This window comes from Diorhabda sublineata, chromosome 2 (genome assembly GCF_026230105.1).
Source record: "Diorhabda sublineata isolate icDioSubl1.1 chromosome 2, icDioSubl1.1, whole genome shotgun sequence".
NCBI classification, from domain to species: domain Eukaryota; kingdom Metazoa; phylum Arthropoda; class Insecta; order Coleoptera; family Chrysomelidae; genus Diorhabda; species Diorhabda sublineata.
The window spans coordinates 11,959,643-11,979,356 of NC_079475.1; the positions used below are offsets into that span (position 1 = coordinate 11,959,643).

Below are 19,714 nucleotides of genomic sequence, written 5' to 3' on the forward strand. Positions count from 1 at the left end.
CCTCCTTGCCAGAAGGACATACACAAGAAGCGGGGGTGAAGAAAATTATAAAAAAATATATAAGCAAAAGAAAAAAGCCTTGGACAAGTTGATAAAAACTGAGAAAGGAAAAAAGTGGCGGGCCATATTTGATGATTTGGCAAAACCTGTCTTTAACGAACTACTGGGTACACGATGCGGCGAAAGCTTCAATAAGAAGATGGGTAGTCCTTATAATGCTGGACTTAAAAAATGCATTTAATGCAGCTAACTGGAGCCTCATAATACAAAAATTAAACGAAATGGAGGCCCCGGTATATTTGGTTAATGTCATAAAGGACTACCTGACGGAACGGAGAGTGTGCGTATCGAGAAGGCAACAATTATAGCTTGCCGCCAGAGTACCCTAAGGGTCGGTACTAGGACCGAACATACTTTACTATCGGGTACTCCAATTGGAACGAGAGAGCGGTGCCAGATCAATCGTATACGCTGAATATATACCTGGCCATACTCGCGGAAAGCGATTTTAATTGGGGCATCACAAATATAGTAAACGAAAATATGAAAAAAAAAGCTGGATAGAGCAGATGGACCTAAGAATAGCAGTAGATAAGACGGAAATAATAATATTAAGGGGACCTAGAGCAGCCCGGGATCAAATACATTTTGATCCCCGAGACCAAACTATTAGTCCCAAAAAAACAGTTAGATATCTGGGAGTGAGCTTTGATGATAGAACGACCCCTACGAAACACGTGGAAGCAGCGGTTGCAAGAGCCGAAGAAAGAACTTTCGCCCTGCAGAAAATCTTACCAAACGTGGGGGGCCCCGGCAGCCAGAGAAGAAGAGTAACTCTGGAAGTTATACACTCAATTCTCCTCTACGGGGCCCCAGTATGGGACGAAGTTATGAAGAAACAAAAATAAAAAAATATTTACATTACAGCGCAAAGAAAACCGCTGCTTCGGGTATGCAGGGCATACAGCACCGTATCGGCTATCGCGCTGCAGGTAATAGCGGGAGCTAATACAATCCATATATTAGTGGACGAGGGGGTCAGGATACACAAAAGAGTCCAAACTGACAGAGAAAATGTAGAAAAAAATAAAAGAGGAACAAAGAGAAGTCAGTTTGGACAAATGGCAGAGGGAATGGCAAGAGGAGGGTGCCAAAGCCGTATGGACAAGGACTCTAATACCGGATGTGAAAAAGTGGTTCAAATGAACATACAGCAGGACAAATTAGTATTTTAAGCAATTTCTTACAGGGCATGGGTCTTTTAAAAAATATAAATACGGAATAATAAAAACTAGAGATGACCTATGCCCCAGTTGCGGAGTGACGGAGGACCCGCGACACGTGATATTAAAGTGCCAAGTCCATAAAATAAAAACGATTTTGGGAGAAGAAGACGGCGGCGGCGGCAACCAGGATTGCGAAGCAATAATGAAAGCTACCATTAGACATCAAAAGGTTTACCACCAGATTATCGAGATTGTTACGGGAATTATGAAGGCTAAGGAAAAAAAGGAAAGAGAACGTGACGATTGAAACTATTGGGGTTTTTTGTGTCATTATGTATAGTGTCTTAATTTATTTATTTATTTTATCATTTTATTTATACTAGATTTTAATTTTTTTTATTTATACAAATTTTTAAATTTTATTTATACAATTAGGACTAGGAAACCTCCCCTATTATCTCAAAATAACAAAATAATCGCGTAGATCCAGACTAACATAAACTCCTTGTTCAAAGGTGTGCGAAACCGGAGTTGGGGATCAGGAGAAAGAAGGCACAGTCGGAGCATGTGAAGCGATGCTCGCTAAGAGCGATACCGCCGCGTCGGTGGAAAAAAGGGTGGGTTTTTAGCTGGTAGGCGTCCGGTTAGCAGACGAATCCAGCACACCTGGGACACCTTCCCAGGCGTCTTTCGAAGATTTTCCCACCCATACCAAAAAAAAGATTAGGTTAGGTTAAGTTGGGTTAAATTAGGTAAGGTTAGGTCAATAATTGCATCACGATTGCTATAAGCTTGAAAAATCTATACTGTGGAATTATTCTGACTTCACTTTTGCGAGTAATGAATTGCTTCAAATGTATATGAGAATTAATCATACAAAAAGCATATATTCGACAAATGTAAGCAAAGACTACTAAGTTTTGCACGATTTCCCTAGATAGTGATGTCATCTTGATTGGATAAACCGTTTCTGAGAAATATTGCATGCAAAGAAATCGCTATATTGATTCAGTTATCAACATATAAAAAACTATGTGAAGATATGATTTCCGCGCCCTATATCATATGCATATCAAATTAATCAGCATGATCACCTCTACAATATAGTAAATTTTCAAAGTCATCGGAGCTGTGAGGGTTAAACGATTACCAAAATATCTATTATAAGCAGTTTCCATTTTTTTTTCTATCTTATACAGGACCTGAGAAATAATAACATCTCTAAAAGTGAACATTTTTGTTTTCGACTTGTATTTTGGGAACAAAAGTAGTTGGAATGTTTCTGTTTGTGGGTTTAAAAGTTTTACAAAAAGTGATACAGGGTAGCGAAAATTGCATGTCTATACCTTTAATAATAGCTGAGATACAGTGTAGGGACACAGTGAACCACATGACATTTTATTTTAAATTATCATAAATTTTTGGAAGTACTTTAAGACGTTAAGGTAATCCCAATGAAGCGAACAGTTTATCAAAGCGTTTACAGAAGTTTTTATTTCAAAAATAAGGCAGATATTCTGTAGGGCAGTTCACCTAAATATGTATATCTGCTTCTTGTAGTATCCGTTTTTCCATATTTCCCAGGAACGCTTCTGTTTCTTACTTATTTAGGAAGCATGGAACATACATTCACAACCACTGGGGAAATTAATAATATGTGGAAGAAATTGTTTCGTCGTTGAGTTGTAAACAAGAAGGCTCATTGTACTTTTAACTTGTATGCAGCTCGTAGTAAAATCATTCGGTCTATTTGGTACTTCACAACTTGCATTATTCCTAAAAAAAAAACGATATTTATTGATTAATTCGGAATTTCTGGAACCTTTGGCGATATTCATATTGAACACACTGTCTGACGCGCGTTTCGATAACCAAGTTATCGTCTTCTGGGTTAACCTTCAGTCTCTGAAGACGATGACTTGGTTATCGTAACGTGTCGGTGTAATCAAACTGTTCAATATGATATTTATTAATATTCAAATAATCCTAAATCAAATTGATGTTTTAAAGTAAATATTTTATAATGAGATTCCAAGAAAAAACTTTATTGTGAATAATAATGAACATCATTTCCTAGTACCATAAAAATGAAATAGTATTGGTGCCCGATTATGGAAAGTTATGATAAACGCTAACACACTTCAACATTTAAATTCCTTCGTATGCCTTTTGAAGACTTATGAAATATACAGGATGGATCAATGGAAATAACGTAAATAAGCAAATTTCAATGCAAACTTTTTTACGAATAATGGGTCATCCATTAATTACGGCACATGTTTACGGGGGGTTACGGGGAAAGGGTATCATTATAATGTGATTTAGTTTGACAAAGGGCAGGGGGGGTCAAAACGCGGGTGCATAACGCGCAATTCATAAGTGAATAAAAAATTTACGAACTTGATTTATATTTATTATAGTATAGCCGCTCATGTGTATAGTGCGTGAGAGAGAAATTGTAAGCCTGAATCACACCATACACAACACTAAAAGGTATTTAGTGGCAAATTTGAATTGAATTTTAAATGCTTTCTTCAAACTAAACATTTTTATTTGAATTTTAAATACTTTATTTTAATAACATATCATATAAATAATACATTTATTTATCAATTGCATAGCATTAAAATCTTCGTTCACTTAGTTAACTACTAAATGTTATACCTACATATTTCACACGTTGTCTTAATTTTTTTAAAAGTATCTATAAATATATATAATTATTATTTCAATCGTAATTTTGTTTTCCCTAACCTTAAATAGCTAGACGGTTTTTCAAATTTATGGTATATTAAATAAAAATGTAAGGGTACCTAATACTGTAAAGTAATATCTAAGAAAGAAATGTCGTGCTATATGTTTTATTTAAATACGTATCAAAGGTTATAAAGTAAATTCATACAAAACGATATAAATAATAATAATAATCTTTATAAACAACACAAGGTCCTTTCCTGAATAAATTCTTTCTTTTCAAAAAAGGTGGTTGAGAGGGATATAAGGGCGGATGAATTTTTATTTTAATCTAAATCGGAATCTGATTCCGACGAGGACGAATCAGCTCTTAAATTTATTATTAGAGGTTCCACTTGTTTTTCCATTAAATTATCAATGTCCCACATTTTATTTCGAAAAAAGCGGACATGTTGGATTGCCTTACTCCAATTGGTTTGAGTAACATTATTTAAAGCTTTAGTAAATAAAGTTTAGACATCACTAATTTTAAATGTTGCGTTTTTCCTTGCCACCTCACCATTGATTTGTGCCCATATGAGTTCAATTGGGTTGAATTCACAATGGTAAGGTGGCAATCGTAAAACAATTTTATTTTTCTCTTTGGCCATCTCATCAACGACATATCTTTGGACTAATGGCCGATTCTCTTTAACCAATGCCCGCACCATATTGTTTTCAAAATTAATATTCCGTTCCATTAACCACTGTTGTATGGCTTTTCTTGTGGAACTTGTGGGACACTGGTCTAATTTTCTGGAATGGTAAGATGCATTGTCCATTACAATGACTGATCCGTCCTCAAGTTTATTTAAAATTCCCTTAAACCAACCCTCGAACCTATCTGAGTTCATCTCCTCATGATAGTCACCCGTTTTATTGGATTGAAACATATTAAAGAATAATAAAAATTAAAGTACATGTTTAACATGCGCTATTATACAGTCACATAATTCTTACTGTAAAAGCGCATGTTAGAAATGTAGTTTAACTTTTAATTTTTATAAGTAAATAAATAACATAATAAAACAAAAACTTAAAATAATTATTAATATAAAATTTTTAGAATATAATAATAATATATTAATGTAACGTGCAGCTGTGTGAACTTGACTTTTTCAGACATTGCTTCAGCCAATACGAATCGTTATAAAAGGTACCACTAGCATCCCATGAGCCGATCACGCGTTTTTATTGCTTTCACTACCGACCGGCCAGATTATAGTAATTTAGCACTTTCGATAAGAGATTTTCTCTCAAGCACTAACGTTTACATTTAGAGCGGTGTTGTAATGCTAGTGAGACTCTAATTTACTTTTTTTAATGAATTATCACGAGGCTTGGATGGATGGTAGAAAACGACGTAGATACTAAAGATGTTCCCGATGTTAAAATTCATGGACAAAAGTTGATTAAGTTTCGTATTTTTAATTAACATAATTAATCATTTATTGCTTCCTATTTGAACTTATGTTGATTTTATTGAAGATTATAAATTAAAAGTGATAAAAAAATAAAAATAACTGTTTTCTCTTGATTATTTTCAAATATATACAAAATCTCGAAAAATGTGTGATGATAGAAAGGGTTCTGAAAATGTGACAACCTGTGACAACGACGGGGGAGGGGTTAAAATGTCCTGAACTCGTGTGACGTAATTTTTGGATAGCCCCTAATGAATTGTAGAAACGAGATAAGAGTAGCTAGGGCGCTAAAGAAAATTGGATAAAAAATCGTCTGTCGAAATCGAAAAAAAAAAAAATAAAAAGATTCACAAATTGATGATAATTATTATACAGTGTAAGATATAATTCATTTTTCAGTTATCTGTATTTCAATTTTGAAAAACACAATTTAAAGATGTATATATTTCAATTTCGCTTATTATTTTATTGCACCTATTAATTACCATTACGTAATTTTTGAATCATTAGTTATAATTAGATCCCTATTACCGATATATAGGGTATAGTTATAATAAAAAAAACAGTTTTTTAATTCGCCAATTTGAATAAATGAAATCATTTTTATGATTGTCCCTCCTATTGTATCCCCCGTGCTGCCAGAGAATTTCGTCTTCATTCACTCCCAGGTGTAGTTCTCTGGAGTTCCTTAGTGTTCCATACTTCGAGAAAACGTGGATAGAGGTTTCGTCTTATATGATAGTGTCTTCAGGTGTTTGTTGAGGCGACAGTGCCCCGATAGAACTCCTCTTAGTATTCGTAGATTTTTCTTACTTAGGCTGCAGATTTTCTCTGGTTATAGTTTCTCTGGAAAGTCTCTACCTGTATTATCTCCTGTAGATTGTCCTAGTAATTGGTTTATCTCTATCTACCTTCTTTTCGTCTTTCTTTCTCTATTGTTCTGTAATTGGTATCACAAAAAAGTTTAGATCCTGTAAAGGGTTTTTCTCCCCCTACATTAGCTGTCTGTGAACTATTTCTTTTTCCTCCACTCCGGTGTGTCTCGAAATACTTTTTCTCGTCTAATTTTTCTAGGCAATCCTAAACGAATTTGATACTATTGGAGCTGTCAGCTGCTTTAGATCCATCTGTATACCATTTTAATGCATTTTTTCACATTTCTCGTATGAGGTTTTGAATTTTTTCTCAAAGCTAAACTTTTTTTGGTATTTCGTCCTGATGCATGTCCCACGTTCGGTCGATGTCTTTCATTTCCAATACTATATGGAGAGGTGAGAAATTTAGAATTACTTCTAGTGCAGCTATTGGATATAAGCTCATGGTCCCGATGCACATTGTACCTTCGATATATTGTTCAGACTAGTTTTTGCACCCTAAACCACAGCTCTATATGTGACTATTGGTGTGAAGATTACCATATACATCCACAGTTAAAAACCCAGAGGCTTTCCTGGCTTATGGCAGATATTTCCCCTCTATTTTGACCGTCCAGCTTGAAATTGAGTTTTCTCTCCTAGTGAAGGTGATTAGATCAGTCTTATTAGGGTTGACACTAGTCCCAAGGATCGACACCACCTTCTTATGTAATTGAGTATTCTTTGAAATAAGTCACAGAATGTTTTTTTCCTTAACAGCTTAAAGAACTAATTTACTTTTGTCGTTGATAAGTACCCCTGATGATCCTCAATTATTTCGATTTGAAGACGTTTTTTGGAGATTTCTTGATCTTTCAGAATATAGTTTTCGATTAGGATTGAGTGGGATGTTGACAACAGATTTTTTGACATTTTTGAACTTAGAGGTAGCCATGACCACTGCACCATCATAATAAATTAACGAAATAGGAAAAACATTTAATGTAAAAGTTAGCAAGCTATTTTGAATGGTTCAAATTTGACTTTAAAGTAATGTAGAATCAGCTGAAAATATATGAAGTGGGTTCTTATTACATAATTTTAATTGAAACAATGACATTTGATAGAATTGTTAGTGCCAATACTTCAAATGTAAGTATGAGCCATTAAGTTAATCCTCTAAAGATTAATTGATATTTGGGAAGGTATCTACAGATGGAAATTTGAGATTTAGAGTATTCTAATAATATTTTTACAGCTAGCAAATGAAAACGAATATATTTTGAAACCAAGTTTTCTCATTGAAATTAAACCTACCAATTTATCTCATATTTCTAGATCAAATATAAATGAAGAAATGGAAAATACACTTACTGGCATACAACTACTTTTATTTTTGGATTGTACTTCATAGTTGGTGCTATATACAATTTTCCATTTGGTTCGTTTATACTAACTAATTGTACCACCAAATTAGTCTTACTCTGACAAAGATCGCAAGTCACTGCTGGATTAAATTTAGTACGTTCTATTCTGGTATTCAGATTTCCAAATGTTTTGGATAATCCTTTCGAATTTTTCGTCCACATATTCTGTATTTCTTCATGAGGATAACTGGAATCCCTGTAACAGATATTTCCTATACAACCATTCGAATGCTCCCATCGCATCAACTCGGTATTCTGAAATAAACAAAAACTGAATCTTGCAAACATTCAAAATGTTATTGAGATTTCATAGTAGAAAATAACTTTTTAGATCGATTTTAAATTACTAGACAATATAACAAATTGAAGCAGAATATAATTGTTGTAATTAAAAATTAAGAATGGTAAATATAGCGAACAAGGCGAAAAAAAGCAGAAAATTAAATGTGCAGAAACTGAAAACGACGAAAACAGAAAATAAATAGAAAAGCAACTACAAAAAAATCCAAGGAAAAGATACGTTTGTTGAACAATAGGAAAAGATTAAAGAAAGTTATAGATGTAGCGCAGGAAGTCATTGGTAAATAAGATATAAGAAACAACAACGAATAGTTTGGACAGGAATATATGTGAATAAAAATTGAAGAGAAAAAAGAAGCTGAAATGAAATGCCTACGAAGTATCAAACAAGACGATTATTATAAATATAGGAAAGTAACAAACAAGAGCACAAAGAGAAAAAAAGTTTAAATGTATAGACAAATTGGAAAATGATAATGAGAATAATGTGAAATTATATCAAATGAAGATGGTGATAATGATTATAATGATGATAATGGTGATAATGATTCAATACTGACAATGAAGAAAAACCGAAGGAAGAGAAATAGTAAATGATCTAATAAAATATGGGGGAGATCATGGAAAGTGTAAAAGGAACAAAAACAATGCCTAGAGTAGTCTACTGGATTGCTTATACCAATAATGAAGGGAGGAAATCCCAACATATTTAGTAATTATAAAGATATTAGTACCAAAAAGGTTTTAGATAAGGATAATCAAGATTGGATGCCATAAATACTATAAAAAAGTAATCGAAAAATGCTATGAGCACATTATTAGTATGCGAATGCTATTTTTTGGTATTGCAAGCTAGATTATGAGCGTTTGCGTATGATTGTGGCAAAATAAAACACCAAAGTGTACTAACTCTAATATATTTCAGGAAATACTTATGTATATTCATCGTCTGGGACTAAAATTGGAAATTGGCGTTTTATTTTCCATTTCTTCGAAAATTTTCCTTTGATTTACGTAATAATGTGATGTCAGCTCTATCTTTATCATAATAACTGAATTGTTGATGTTACCAATCAACAATTGGAACTAGGACAAGATGGATAAGGATAATTCGTATCTGGTTTGATACAGATTCAATAGAGAAACTTCAACATGTCCAGATATGTTTGATTATCCCTTCTAGAATCATGTAATACCAAATGCTACAATGAATTCAATATTGAGAAGATATTTGTGAAGACATTACACAGGTATGTGCGATATTTCAGGTGATCTGAGTATAACTGTTTGTCTAAACAGCATTCGAGTTTCATTTTAATTATCTTTGATATAAGTCAGATCTGTCTGGATTAAGACCTAGATGGAAACTGTGGGGAACGATGTCTTACAATTAATTAGTTTTTGCTGTTCTTTTGGTAACACTGAAATAACGAAACTTTTACACAAGCAATTTTTTTTCAAAATAATTTATCTAAACGAATAAAAAATCAAAATTACGCCAATGATAACTGCCTTGATATGGCTCGTACATATTTGAAAAATAGTAAAAGTACACTAAAAGTGAAATTAAAAATATTTTTCCCTTGACACCGTGAAAAAATTGTTTCTTGTATACTATTGAGTAATTTCTGATCAATCAAAATCAAAATTATCAATATATTATTTATTTGTTTTCGTTTTATTAGTATATAATTGTTTGATGAGTGATATGTTTATTTATTTGTAGAATGGAATAGATTGTTATGAAAAAAAAATAATATACAGTGACAATTCAAGGTGATTTGAAAATCATATCATTGGATACATCTAGAATAATTTCATTTAATATATGTACCATAATACAATATTATATTAGTTGTGGTGATCTATTTTCAGTATTATATGTAGCATTAAGTTACTATGAGTTTCCTGGAGGACTAACATATTTTATTTTATGAAAGATCGTCAAAACCTAGTAGTAATTAGCCATCCTGGCTAGATCATAATGCTTTTGGTACCGAATCTTCTTATATATTGGAGGAAACTTTTGGTCTGCTTATCGCTGACCTATTCTCCAAAAAAAAAAAATACTATATAGAAATGAAGAAAATGAATTTGGCAGCCAAGCAATTTACAGGAAACTAAAAGTACATTAACAAACTCTAAGTTCTTACGTGGAAAGGATTTTTATGAAATTAATTTCTAATTTGTGATCCAATAAAAATACGAGGTCTGGTTACTAAATAACGAGACTGCGCGCCTAGAGGGCTAGACTGATATAAATTGTTGCAAGAAGCCTATGGGGGCAATTCTCTATCTAGTGTCAGTTTTGCGAGAGCGACTTCGTAGAAAACGGCCCGATTTTGCATCAGGACAACGCACCTGCCAATAACGCGCTGTCTGTGAAGCCGTATTAGGATAGTAAGCGCACTCCAGTGATCGAACACCCACCGTACTCACCAGATTGGGCACCGTGCGACTCTTTTTCGTTTCCGAAGGTATAATTTGCTTTGAAAGGGGCCCGATATGAGTCGATGGAGGCGGTAAAGCAAATAACGGCAGAGCTCCTAAAGGCCTTTACCAAAGAATACTTCCAGCACTGCTTAGATCAATAAAAAAAACGTATGGAAGTGTCTGTGGTGAGGGAAGAGGAATATATTGAAGGAGAATATTCGAATATAGAATAATTTTTATAATAAAACCATTTTTCGTAACCATTCTCGTTATTGAATAGCCAGACCTGGTACATTTCTTTAAGTTGCTGTTACTTTACTGGAGAGAGACTAAACTTAGATATTTAAATCCTCCAATTTCTTGATTTATAACCTAAAAAAAGTTTTTTACTAATGGAAGTTTGATATGAAGCGGAGGCAAAAGTATTTTTTTGGCTTTACAACAATTAATACCAGTTGAAATTAGGACCTTCCACAAATAAAAGAAACAGCAATATTTTGTGAAAAATTGGTGCACATCCTGATAAACCTCTAGATAATATTTTTGCTATTTCATTCGACATATCATTAATAAATATCATAACTCCGATACATATTTATAAACACCCGGTATTTCAACCTCAAATTGGAAGTGAGTGTCAGTTCTTAATGATCTTCTAAATTCGTCTTGAAATGTGTTGAAGGATAAACAAATATTATGATAATTTAACAAACAAAACAGGTTTTAAACATCAGAATGTCACACACCATATTTACCATACGTACAAGGACTTTCTTAATGAATATATAACGTTTTATTAGTGGATATTAAATTATAACGAATATATACAAATAGACAACTTTCTATACTACTTTCTACAAACTTTTAAAAATTGGTAAACAATAAAAACGTATCTGCGACTACTGAAAATGTGCTACTAGCTTATTTTTAAGAATTATCAAAAGACAAAGAAGCTTCCAGTTAAGGGCAACGTTTATGCTGAGAAAAATCATCGATATACCCAATCAAATAAATTATCTTAAACTCCAATATTCTAATTGATGAATGTTATATTGCAATCAAAGTAACTTTTATCATTTCATGAAAACTTTACTCTAATTTTCAATAATTTCAGGTAGCCGGTGCTCGACGTGGTGCTTTCCAATGTGATAAAAAAAGATGACATCATTATTATTAATATTAGAACGAGCAATAACGGCTTATCGCGGAAATTTTGTGATTATAGATTCAAAAAATTAAAATATATTTCTACTTCAACTCCTGTTATATCTGCTTCTGGTCCTGCTACTGTGAACAACATACCCTCGTCTAACTTTACCAATACTTTTAAAAACAGATCAGGACCGGCGATTCATATGACATGCCGTCAATTATAATTTTTACAAATAATTATTGATATACAACATGTATTGTTGCTGATAATAACCAAATGTTCGTTTCTGTTGTTTATATGTAGTAATTATCTAACCTAGAGTTACCAACCGTCCTGTTTTCCCAGGACATATCCTAGTTTTTTTAGTGTCCTTAATAGTTTTCAAGTAACGTCCTGGGTTTTCAAATTTTAAAATTTGCGCGTCTCTTCTCAAATCTTGCATTAAACATACAGAGTCAGCTATCCAGTCAGATTACTATTTAGTTGTAACTATATGTTATAGAATCTAATATCTAATAATTATAGTCTATAACTTACCAAAGTTTCAAAAATTTGTTACAAACTAGAATGTTTGTTTTATATTTTACTAACTATTTTTCAACTCGTATAATTTTATTCAAATATTTATTTAACTATTGCAACTCTATTAATACGTCCTGTTTATAAACCGAATTGTCCTGATTTTTGTAACTTCAAATCCTGGTTTTTTAAATTTGAGGTTGGCAACCTTAACCTAACCTAACCTCAAAACGAGCATGATTCGTTATTCTTGACGCTTACTAGTGAAATGTCAAAAACCAAATGCGATTTATGATAATTTGAAAAGAAAGCTTTGATGTTGCAGTATAGGCTCAAAATTAAGCGAAACAGAAATTTGTTCATGACTGACTAGTGGTAAATAATAAATAAATTATTGGCGGTGGTTGGACTTGCTACGACATGTTAAGAACATGGCTTCTGTTACTAATAATAGAAAAAAGTAATAATTAACCTTATTCCGTAAAAAAGATTATTAGAATCAAAAACAATGAAACAAGTTATTCTTATCTTTGGCATTTTCTAACTTATTCTCAAACAAAATTTCGTGTATAATTTTAAAGTTGCATTTCCAACGTATGCGTATTAAAATTCAGGTTCAATGGTAAATGGATGAAAGAAATCATTATTCACATTTAAAACATTATTCAATTCGTAAAACATAAATTATTGTGTGATAAAGTTCACGAAATAAGGGTGCACATACGAGATAATCTTTCTGCCAAGACGATAGCTAGAACTGCCATTTTGTTCTGCCAATTGTCATGTACATTTGAAACAGTCGTCAAAATAATATATTAAAAGCTCAGAGTCGACTGAATAATAAATATACTGCCACCCTCTTCGAACCATCGAATCGATCTGCCAATGTTAAATCGATCATTTTGGAAAAAAAACACATTTTTTACAAATTTATGTCAACCTCTAGGTATAGCGATCAGGGACGTTCATGGTACCAACCGTCCCGAATTTCCCGATTTCCATTTACTGTCCCGTATCCCACCTTATTTGCCTTCGAGAGATAGATTGTTCCGATTTTGGGATTGAGCATTGAAAATATAACAGAAGAATTGAAACTTTGATACTAAATCGAAGTTATTTTAAGCAATCTGTGCTCAAGAGGGAAAGTTTGAAAGAGTGTATTGAGGAAGCCGAAATGGGTGATTGTCATTAGGTCTAGCCCTTGAGAAGATTTTGAAATTTAATCATGTTTATTCATTGAAACAACTGTGGGTTTAGAAGATTTGGACCAAGATCAACCACTCGAAACCGCTGTATTTCTTTATTTCATTGTTAATATAAGCTTCACCAAGAAAAACCAAATAAATTTGTTCAGAAAACTGAAACAAATACTACTGAACTCGTTTTATCACTGAAGCATTTAAAAGAAGTTATTATTGTTAGCAAAGAACAATTTTTTGGTTCCAATTTGAGAATGGAAACATTCAAGACGTTTTCCGAAGTGTAGTTTCATGTTTCCAAATTTTTTATCACAACATTTGCCACTATTTAGATAAGCACTTTGACTACAAAAAATCTTGCTTATCCATGATATGAAAAAAATGTTCACTTAGGCCCCTTTCACACCAAACGAATCCGAATCAATCTGAATCACTCCGAATCAAGTTGAATCTGATTAGTCATCTCCACTCTTTCGCACAGCTGAATCAAGCTGAATCTATAAAAATCCTTTCATCTTCTTTTTGTTTTCCTTCTTTTAGTTGCTTTTGAGCTATCATCATGGACGCAGTTGTTTTAAATGCAATAGTGTTTCGTAGGAGGCAACGGCGGAAACAGACAACAAGAAAAGTGTGGATACATCACATAAATAGGAAAACACAGAAGATATGAGATTTCTGTTGCTGTGATTTTTATCACTGGCGTCATAAATCGCACTATTTTCTTTAACTTTTAAAATTAATAACTCCACCTCCATCTCGTATGGTTGTTGATTCAAGATTGATCGGACGAGGAATCTGACAGGTTGAATCAAGTACGAAGTGCACAATCAGAATCACTCCGAATCAAGTTGAATCTGATTGACCAAGATTCGGCTTCGAGCGTTCCGCTTAAATGTGAAGGGACTCTTTTCCCGCCTTCAAACCGGACGAATCTGGTTCAATCAGGTTTGATTCGAGGTCGCACTTGATTGAACCTGTCAGATTCCTCGTCCGGTCAGTCTTGAATCAACAACCATACGAGATGGACGTGGAGTTATTAATTTTAAAAGTTAAATAAAATAGTGCGATTTATGACGCCAGTGATAAAAATAACAGAAATCTCATATCTTCTGTGTGGAGGAAAATTGGCGGAGAATTAAATAATCCAGGTTGATTCCAGGAATTCCAGGATTCAGGTTAATTCAGCTGGTGTGAAAAAGTGGAGATGACGAATCAGATTCAACTCGATTCGGAGTGATCCAGATTGATTCGGATTCGTTTGGTGTGAAAGGGGCCTTAGCGTCACCTCGTGTCAAGCCTCCTGGGCAAAAGCCCACATATGGCTGATAACTATCCGTCATAATTTGTACTTCTCTTATATAATTTTTGATTTGATGTATCAATTTCCGTCTACATTGAAGTTTATATTCAAATATTACTACAATTATGCAAGCAAACCATCTCAAGATTGGAATGAACTTATCAATAATTTTAATGGTAATAATCGCGAACCCGTTTTTAATCGAGTAATTAATTTAATCCTGAAGCAAATGATGGTCAACAAGTTCAGCTTAAAATTTCTTTGAATCACACAATTATCATGCTCCTCTTGCTTCTTCATCTTTATCTTCTTCTTCTGTTCCTACATCTCGTCATGATCCAGTTTATAAATGGAATATTATTGTATTACATTGTCATAATTTCTTCAAGGAAAATATCTTATCCACCCATGATAGAGGATATTTCTTTTAAATACTCCTTAGAAGCTACCACTGCACTGGGCACCGAGAAAAAAATCTCCATGAATTATCTTTTCAATAAACATTAGAAATGAAGTTAGTAAGCGTTCAACTTCAACAGTTCAGATGAAATTGGGTCAAATTTTCGTTAGTACCAAGGAAGCGAACTTGGAAACGCCACCTCAGCATAGATTTAATAACACCCGAACTTCTCATAACTTTAAATTTATTTTTGTCTAGTTATAAACAGGTAAGGGCTTTATAAATGCCACACGAAGCATTAAAAAAATATCAATTTAAAAAGTAGTAACTTATGAAGAAAAATCATCATTTTTTTGGTTAGTTTGTTAATTTTTTGTGTTTATAAAATCTTTATTGACTTAGAGTCTCGGATTTGGCAAACTTAACCTTTAACTAAAATGTTCTACTTGTTGTAACAATTAATAGTCGAGATTTCTTCTCAAATTATAGAAATTGGAAATTTTATTTACATTATTGTATGTTAAAAACATCAAAACTTGAAACTAATACTTCTTTTTAGGTTATATGAGTAAATAATATATTTAGTTTGGTATTTACGATACAATATGTATATTACTTGTTTAAAAGTTTGAACTAAAAAAAAATTACGGTCAAACGATATTGAAAACATAAGAATTCATGGCTGTCGCTTAGTATGAAAACAAAAATTTCAAACTCACCGATGTTGTTATTAAAACACAGACCACTAATAGAACCGATAACTTATTCATGTTTCCATACAACCTACCTCACACTAAAGACATTTCGAGGCACGAATAATGTCATTAATGCAACGCATAGCGGTTTTTTTACTGTTCGTACTTATTTGATCAAAGTATTCTTCACTAAACAAACCACAGACTCTCCTTAACTAAACGTTCGTGTTGGAATAAATTAGAATGATCATGACCGAAGCGGGTAACCTTGTTCGTTTATAACAACTATCTTCAGTCAACTGTGGAAGTAATAGTCTGATTTCAGGTATTTACATGGCTCGATTCGACTAATTTATTTATAATTTCCAACGACATGTTTTAATTATATTTTCATTTCCATTTTATTGCGATTAAAAATTTTAAAAAATTATTTCTAATTACTGGAGACAATCCCATTAATATGAGACAAAAAACCACTTCACTATTTTGAAGCATTGGGAGATTTATGAGAACGTAACAAGTAACCTTACACTAGTAGAGTGCTGAATCTTATTCTAACAGATGTCTTTATCTTTAACTTTTTACATTTTTTCATTTGTAAAAACAGGTTTTATTTAGCTTTCAAGTTGTAAAATCTCAATATAGTTATTAATTAATTATATTTTGGAAAAATTATTTAGTTAATAAAAGTTTTTATTAACTACAAATTTAATTGGCGCAGTCAATAGGATTGCAAATTGGTTCAACAGAAATCGTGACATCCTTCCGTATTTACGGTTTATTTGTACAGTGATAGTTAGTTAGTGAGTTGATAATCGATTCCAAGAAAGAGGAACCACATCGCCCAGATCTTATTGAAGAAGAATGAAAATGTTTTCCATAGTAATGTAAGTCGTAAAATTTCTTCGTCATCAAGTATCATATCATCTCCCCATCAGTTTATCCATCTTTTTAGCATTTTGTCTGATCTGTATTGTGCATTCGAGTTGATGGTCTTCTATCGTATTCTTCTATGGTGTTATTAACCGTGTTGTTTTCCATATTTTACACATATGAAACTAGCGTATAATACTAAAAATTCAAGTTAAAAATCTCAAAGCAATGATAAGAAAAAAAAATATGAAACATGGTTAATCAAAAATAACATCTGAATTATGCAGTTTTTCCAAGTCTCCCCATTAGTTTATCTACCTTTTTAGCATTTTTTCTAATCTGTATGATCTATCGTGTTATTAACTTTGTTGTTTTCCATATTTTCGTTTCCTTTTCTCACACTGTCTTTATTAATCCATATATTTTTCTACCTATCATATCATTGTCACATTTATCCTGGCAGGTTACCATTTTATCTCTGTCACTTAGAGTTTTTTATGTCTCTCTTTGTGTCGATTGTTATGATGGTGTCGTCTATGTCGTTATGTGCTATTTAGCAAATCAATGTAGTTAATAATTAAGATTATTGTTTAAAAAGTAGTTTTTAGTAACTACAAACTTTAATTTAATTGGCGCAGTCAGTAGGACTGCAAATTGATTCAACAAAAATCCTTACATCGGCTCGTATTTAAAGTGTTATTTTTGTGAGTTGATAATCCATTCCAAAGAAGAGACACCACATCGCCCGAATTCTATTGGAGAAGAATGAAAATGTTTTTCATAGTACTGTAAGTCGTAAAATTTGTTTTCCAAAATAAAAATAAACGTAAAATTTCGATAATAGTGTATTGAAAAACAAGTAACAAAAGGCTTTCCATTCCAGCAAGATTTCCAAGGTACTAATACTGGAATGGTCTACTTTTCCGAGTGTTTTATACTATTTCTTTGCTTCGGCTTGTTTTTACACAGAAAAATTGATAAAAATATACATTAAGATGAATTTACGAAACACGTAGTAACAGGTGATTAACATATATTATGTAAGCTCTATGAGATCAAATTTTCGATGTAGATCTGTTCCCCCCTGTCTTCCCCGCTCATGCGCCCTTTCGTGTCAGTGAATATGCCTCAGCACTAGTCATAAATACCCCTGCGATGTACTTTTATGATGCTAGACGTTGCATACGACCCGAACTGCAGACTACCAACGAAAAAAAAGTTTCCCTTTGGCCAGCCAACTCAAAACAGCAAACGTGATCTAAAAACACCTAATGACGATAACTCTGATTGTCAAAGGAAATTGCTTGAATATTAAGTTGAGGAAAAAAATGCTGTTGTATGATTTTTCTAATTTACCAATCAATTTCCTATTAAATCTCTATTTGTACAAGGTCTTGCTATTAAATTCTTATAACGTATAGCTTTAAACTTATTATTTAAAATATTATTAATAGTTTCTTGATGAGCTTTTTAATACACAACGACCGTTTAGATACAATGCATCTACAGGTGGTTTAAAATAATTGTTATCCCGTCTCTAGGATAGATAGAAAACTGAAAAATATTTGGGGGGTTTGCTCAGTAAAAAAGAGCTGATACATCCAATGAACTTGTTTTTATTTCTCACTCTCATAGAGGGCGCTAATTACACAGTTCGTACTATAACTTTTTCAATATTAGAATTATTAAGCAAAATTTCCAGTGAACTTAAACATCATTTAATTTTCCTAAAAAAAGGTGTTCTTGATAAAACTCTATAGTGGGTACCGTTTTAGGAATATTTTTATTTGAAAATTATGAAGTAATAACCGATGCTGGTATGAAGTATTGAAACGGATACATTTCAAAAAATTGGGACTGGGGGTTTTCGTTTCTTGTAACTTCACAAAAATGTTTTTCAAAATTAAATAAGTATGGGCACTGAGCTATTGGAGGCCTTAGTATAAAACAAGCAACATTTTGGGTCCCAGAACTTATAAAATAACTACAAAATGTTTTATTTATGGAAATTAATAAATAAATAGAAAGGACTTGTCAATACAGAAAAGTGTTCTGGTTAAAGGTATTATTCGTTAATATTTGATTTTGAATTTGTAAGGATTTTGAAGGTTTGTGAATACAAAAATTAGTAAAGTAAGTGTTCAAGACATTGTCATCAATTGACGTTATTTATAACCCAAAGTACAGTTGCGATTTTTGAGTGTGTTGACATTTTGGAACATTCAAATTGACTTTCTAAATTATAACGGTATTTAACTGTGTTGTATCTAATTGCGCATTATCCAAAGAAGGTTTGTAAGTCTGTTTTCGATATTTTTTGCCACAAATATTTCTAACCTTAAAAACGTTAAGTTTCCCTTTTAAACGTTCAGAAACTTTTAAACTTTGGAAAAGAATCATACGCAGCAAAGATTGAAATCCGTGGAGAACAAGTAGTTATGTGGAGATCATTTCCTACCATCAGATTACCAAGATATACCTGGTAGCAAACGAAAAGTCTTAAAACTTAACGCCGTTCCAAGTGTATTTAATTGACAAGACCAATTGTATTAAAAAAATGCTAATACTTGTTTTTTTTTAATAGATTACTTTTTGCAGTAAATGGGGCTTTAGATAGATTAAAAGAAAATTTGGTTGTATTAGTTGTATCAACAATTATTTATAAATAATATAACATGAAAAAATTTTTAAATTATTGATAAGATATAATTGAACATATGAAAATATTCGAAGTTCTTGCCATTTGTGCGATGAGAAAGAATGTGATGGGGATACTACAATATAGCTATTTCAATCGACCTCACTGCCCGTTCCATTTATTTATCGAGTTCGATGCTGGCGGCATAAGATTGTACGCATTTTACAGCGTTGCCGTTGTCAACTCTAAGCTAACAATGATAATCCTATTCTCTCATTACTTGTTTACAAACAACGTTGAATCGCATTTAGTATCATTTTATTAATGGTCATGTGTTATTAGGTTTGCCTGACCACCAATTACTACGTATAAAACTCTTATCAAGTATTTGAGATAAAATTATTTAGTTTCTTGAAATAAAACAATTCATAAATTAATACTGCGTTGTTTATTAAGTAGTCAATTGAACAATTAGATCAAATTCCAACTTTATTAATAATATTTCATATTTTTATAGAGCTTGAAAGAAAAAACAACAAA

The 19,714-nt window shown here is 32.4% G+C and overlaps 1 protein-coding gene across 1 annotated transcript; it reads right to left on the reverse strand.

Annotated features, from left to right (window-relative positions):
* Window positions 1–1,381: 1,381 nt before the first annotated feature.
* On the reverse strand, window positions 1,382–15,966 carry LOC130440502 (uncharacterized). The gene is made up of 3 exons (XM_056773690.1): window positions 15,688–15,966; window positions 7,612–7,919; window positions 1,382–3,002 (listed from the first exon to the last, which is right to left on the reverse strand). Exons 1-3 carry the CDS (start codon window positions 15,736–15,738, stop codon window positions 2,834–2,836), a joined length of 528 nt encoding a protein of 175 aa, XP_056629668.1. The 5' UTR covers window positions 15,739–15,966; the 3' UTR covers window positions 1,382–2,833.
* Between the last annotated feature and the right edge of the window lie 3,748 nt (window positions 15,967–19,714).

Coding starts and splice junctions, on each gene's coding strand:
- LOC130440502 (XM_056773690.1), bottom strand. CDS start 15,738: ATGAATAAGTTATCGGTTCTATTAGTGGTCTGTGTTTTAATAACAACA. Junction 7,920..15,687: donor GTGTTTTAATAACAACATCG/GTGAGTTTGAAA, acceptor TGTTTATTTCAG/AATACCGAGTTGATGCGATG. Junction 3,003..7,611: donor ATAAAAGTAGTTGTATGCCA/GTAAGTGTATTT, acceptor TTTTTTTTTTAG/GAATAATGCAAGTTGTGAAG.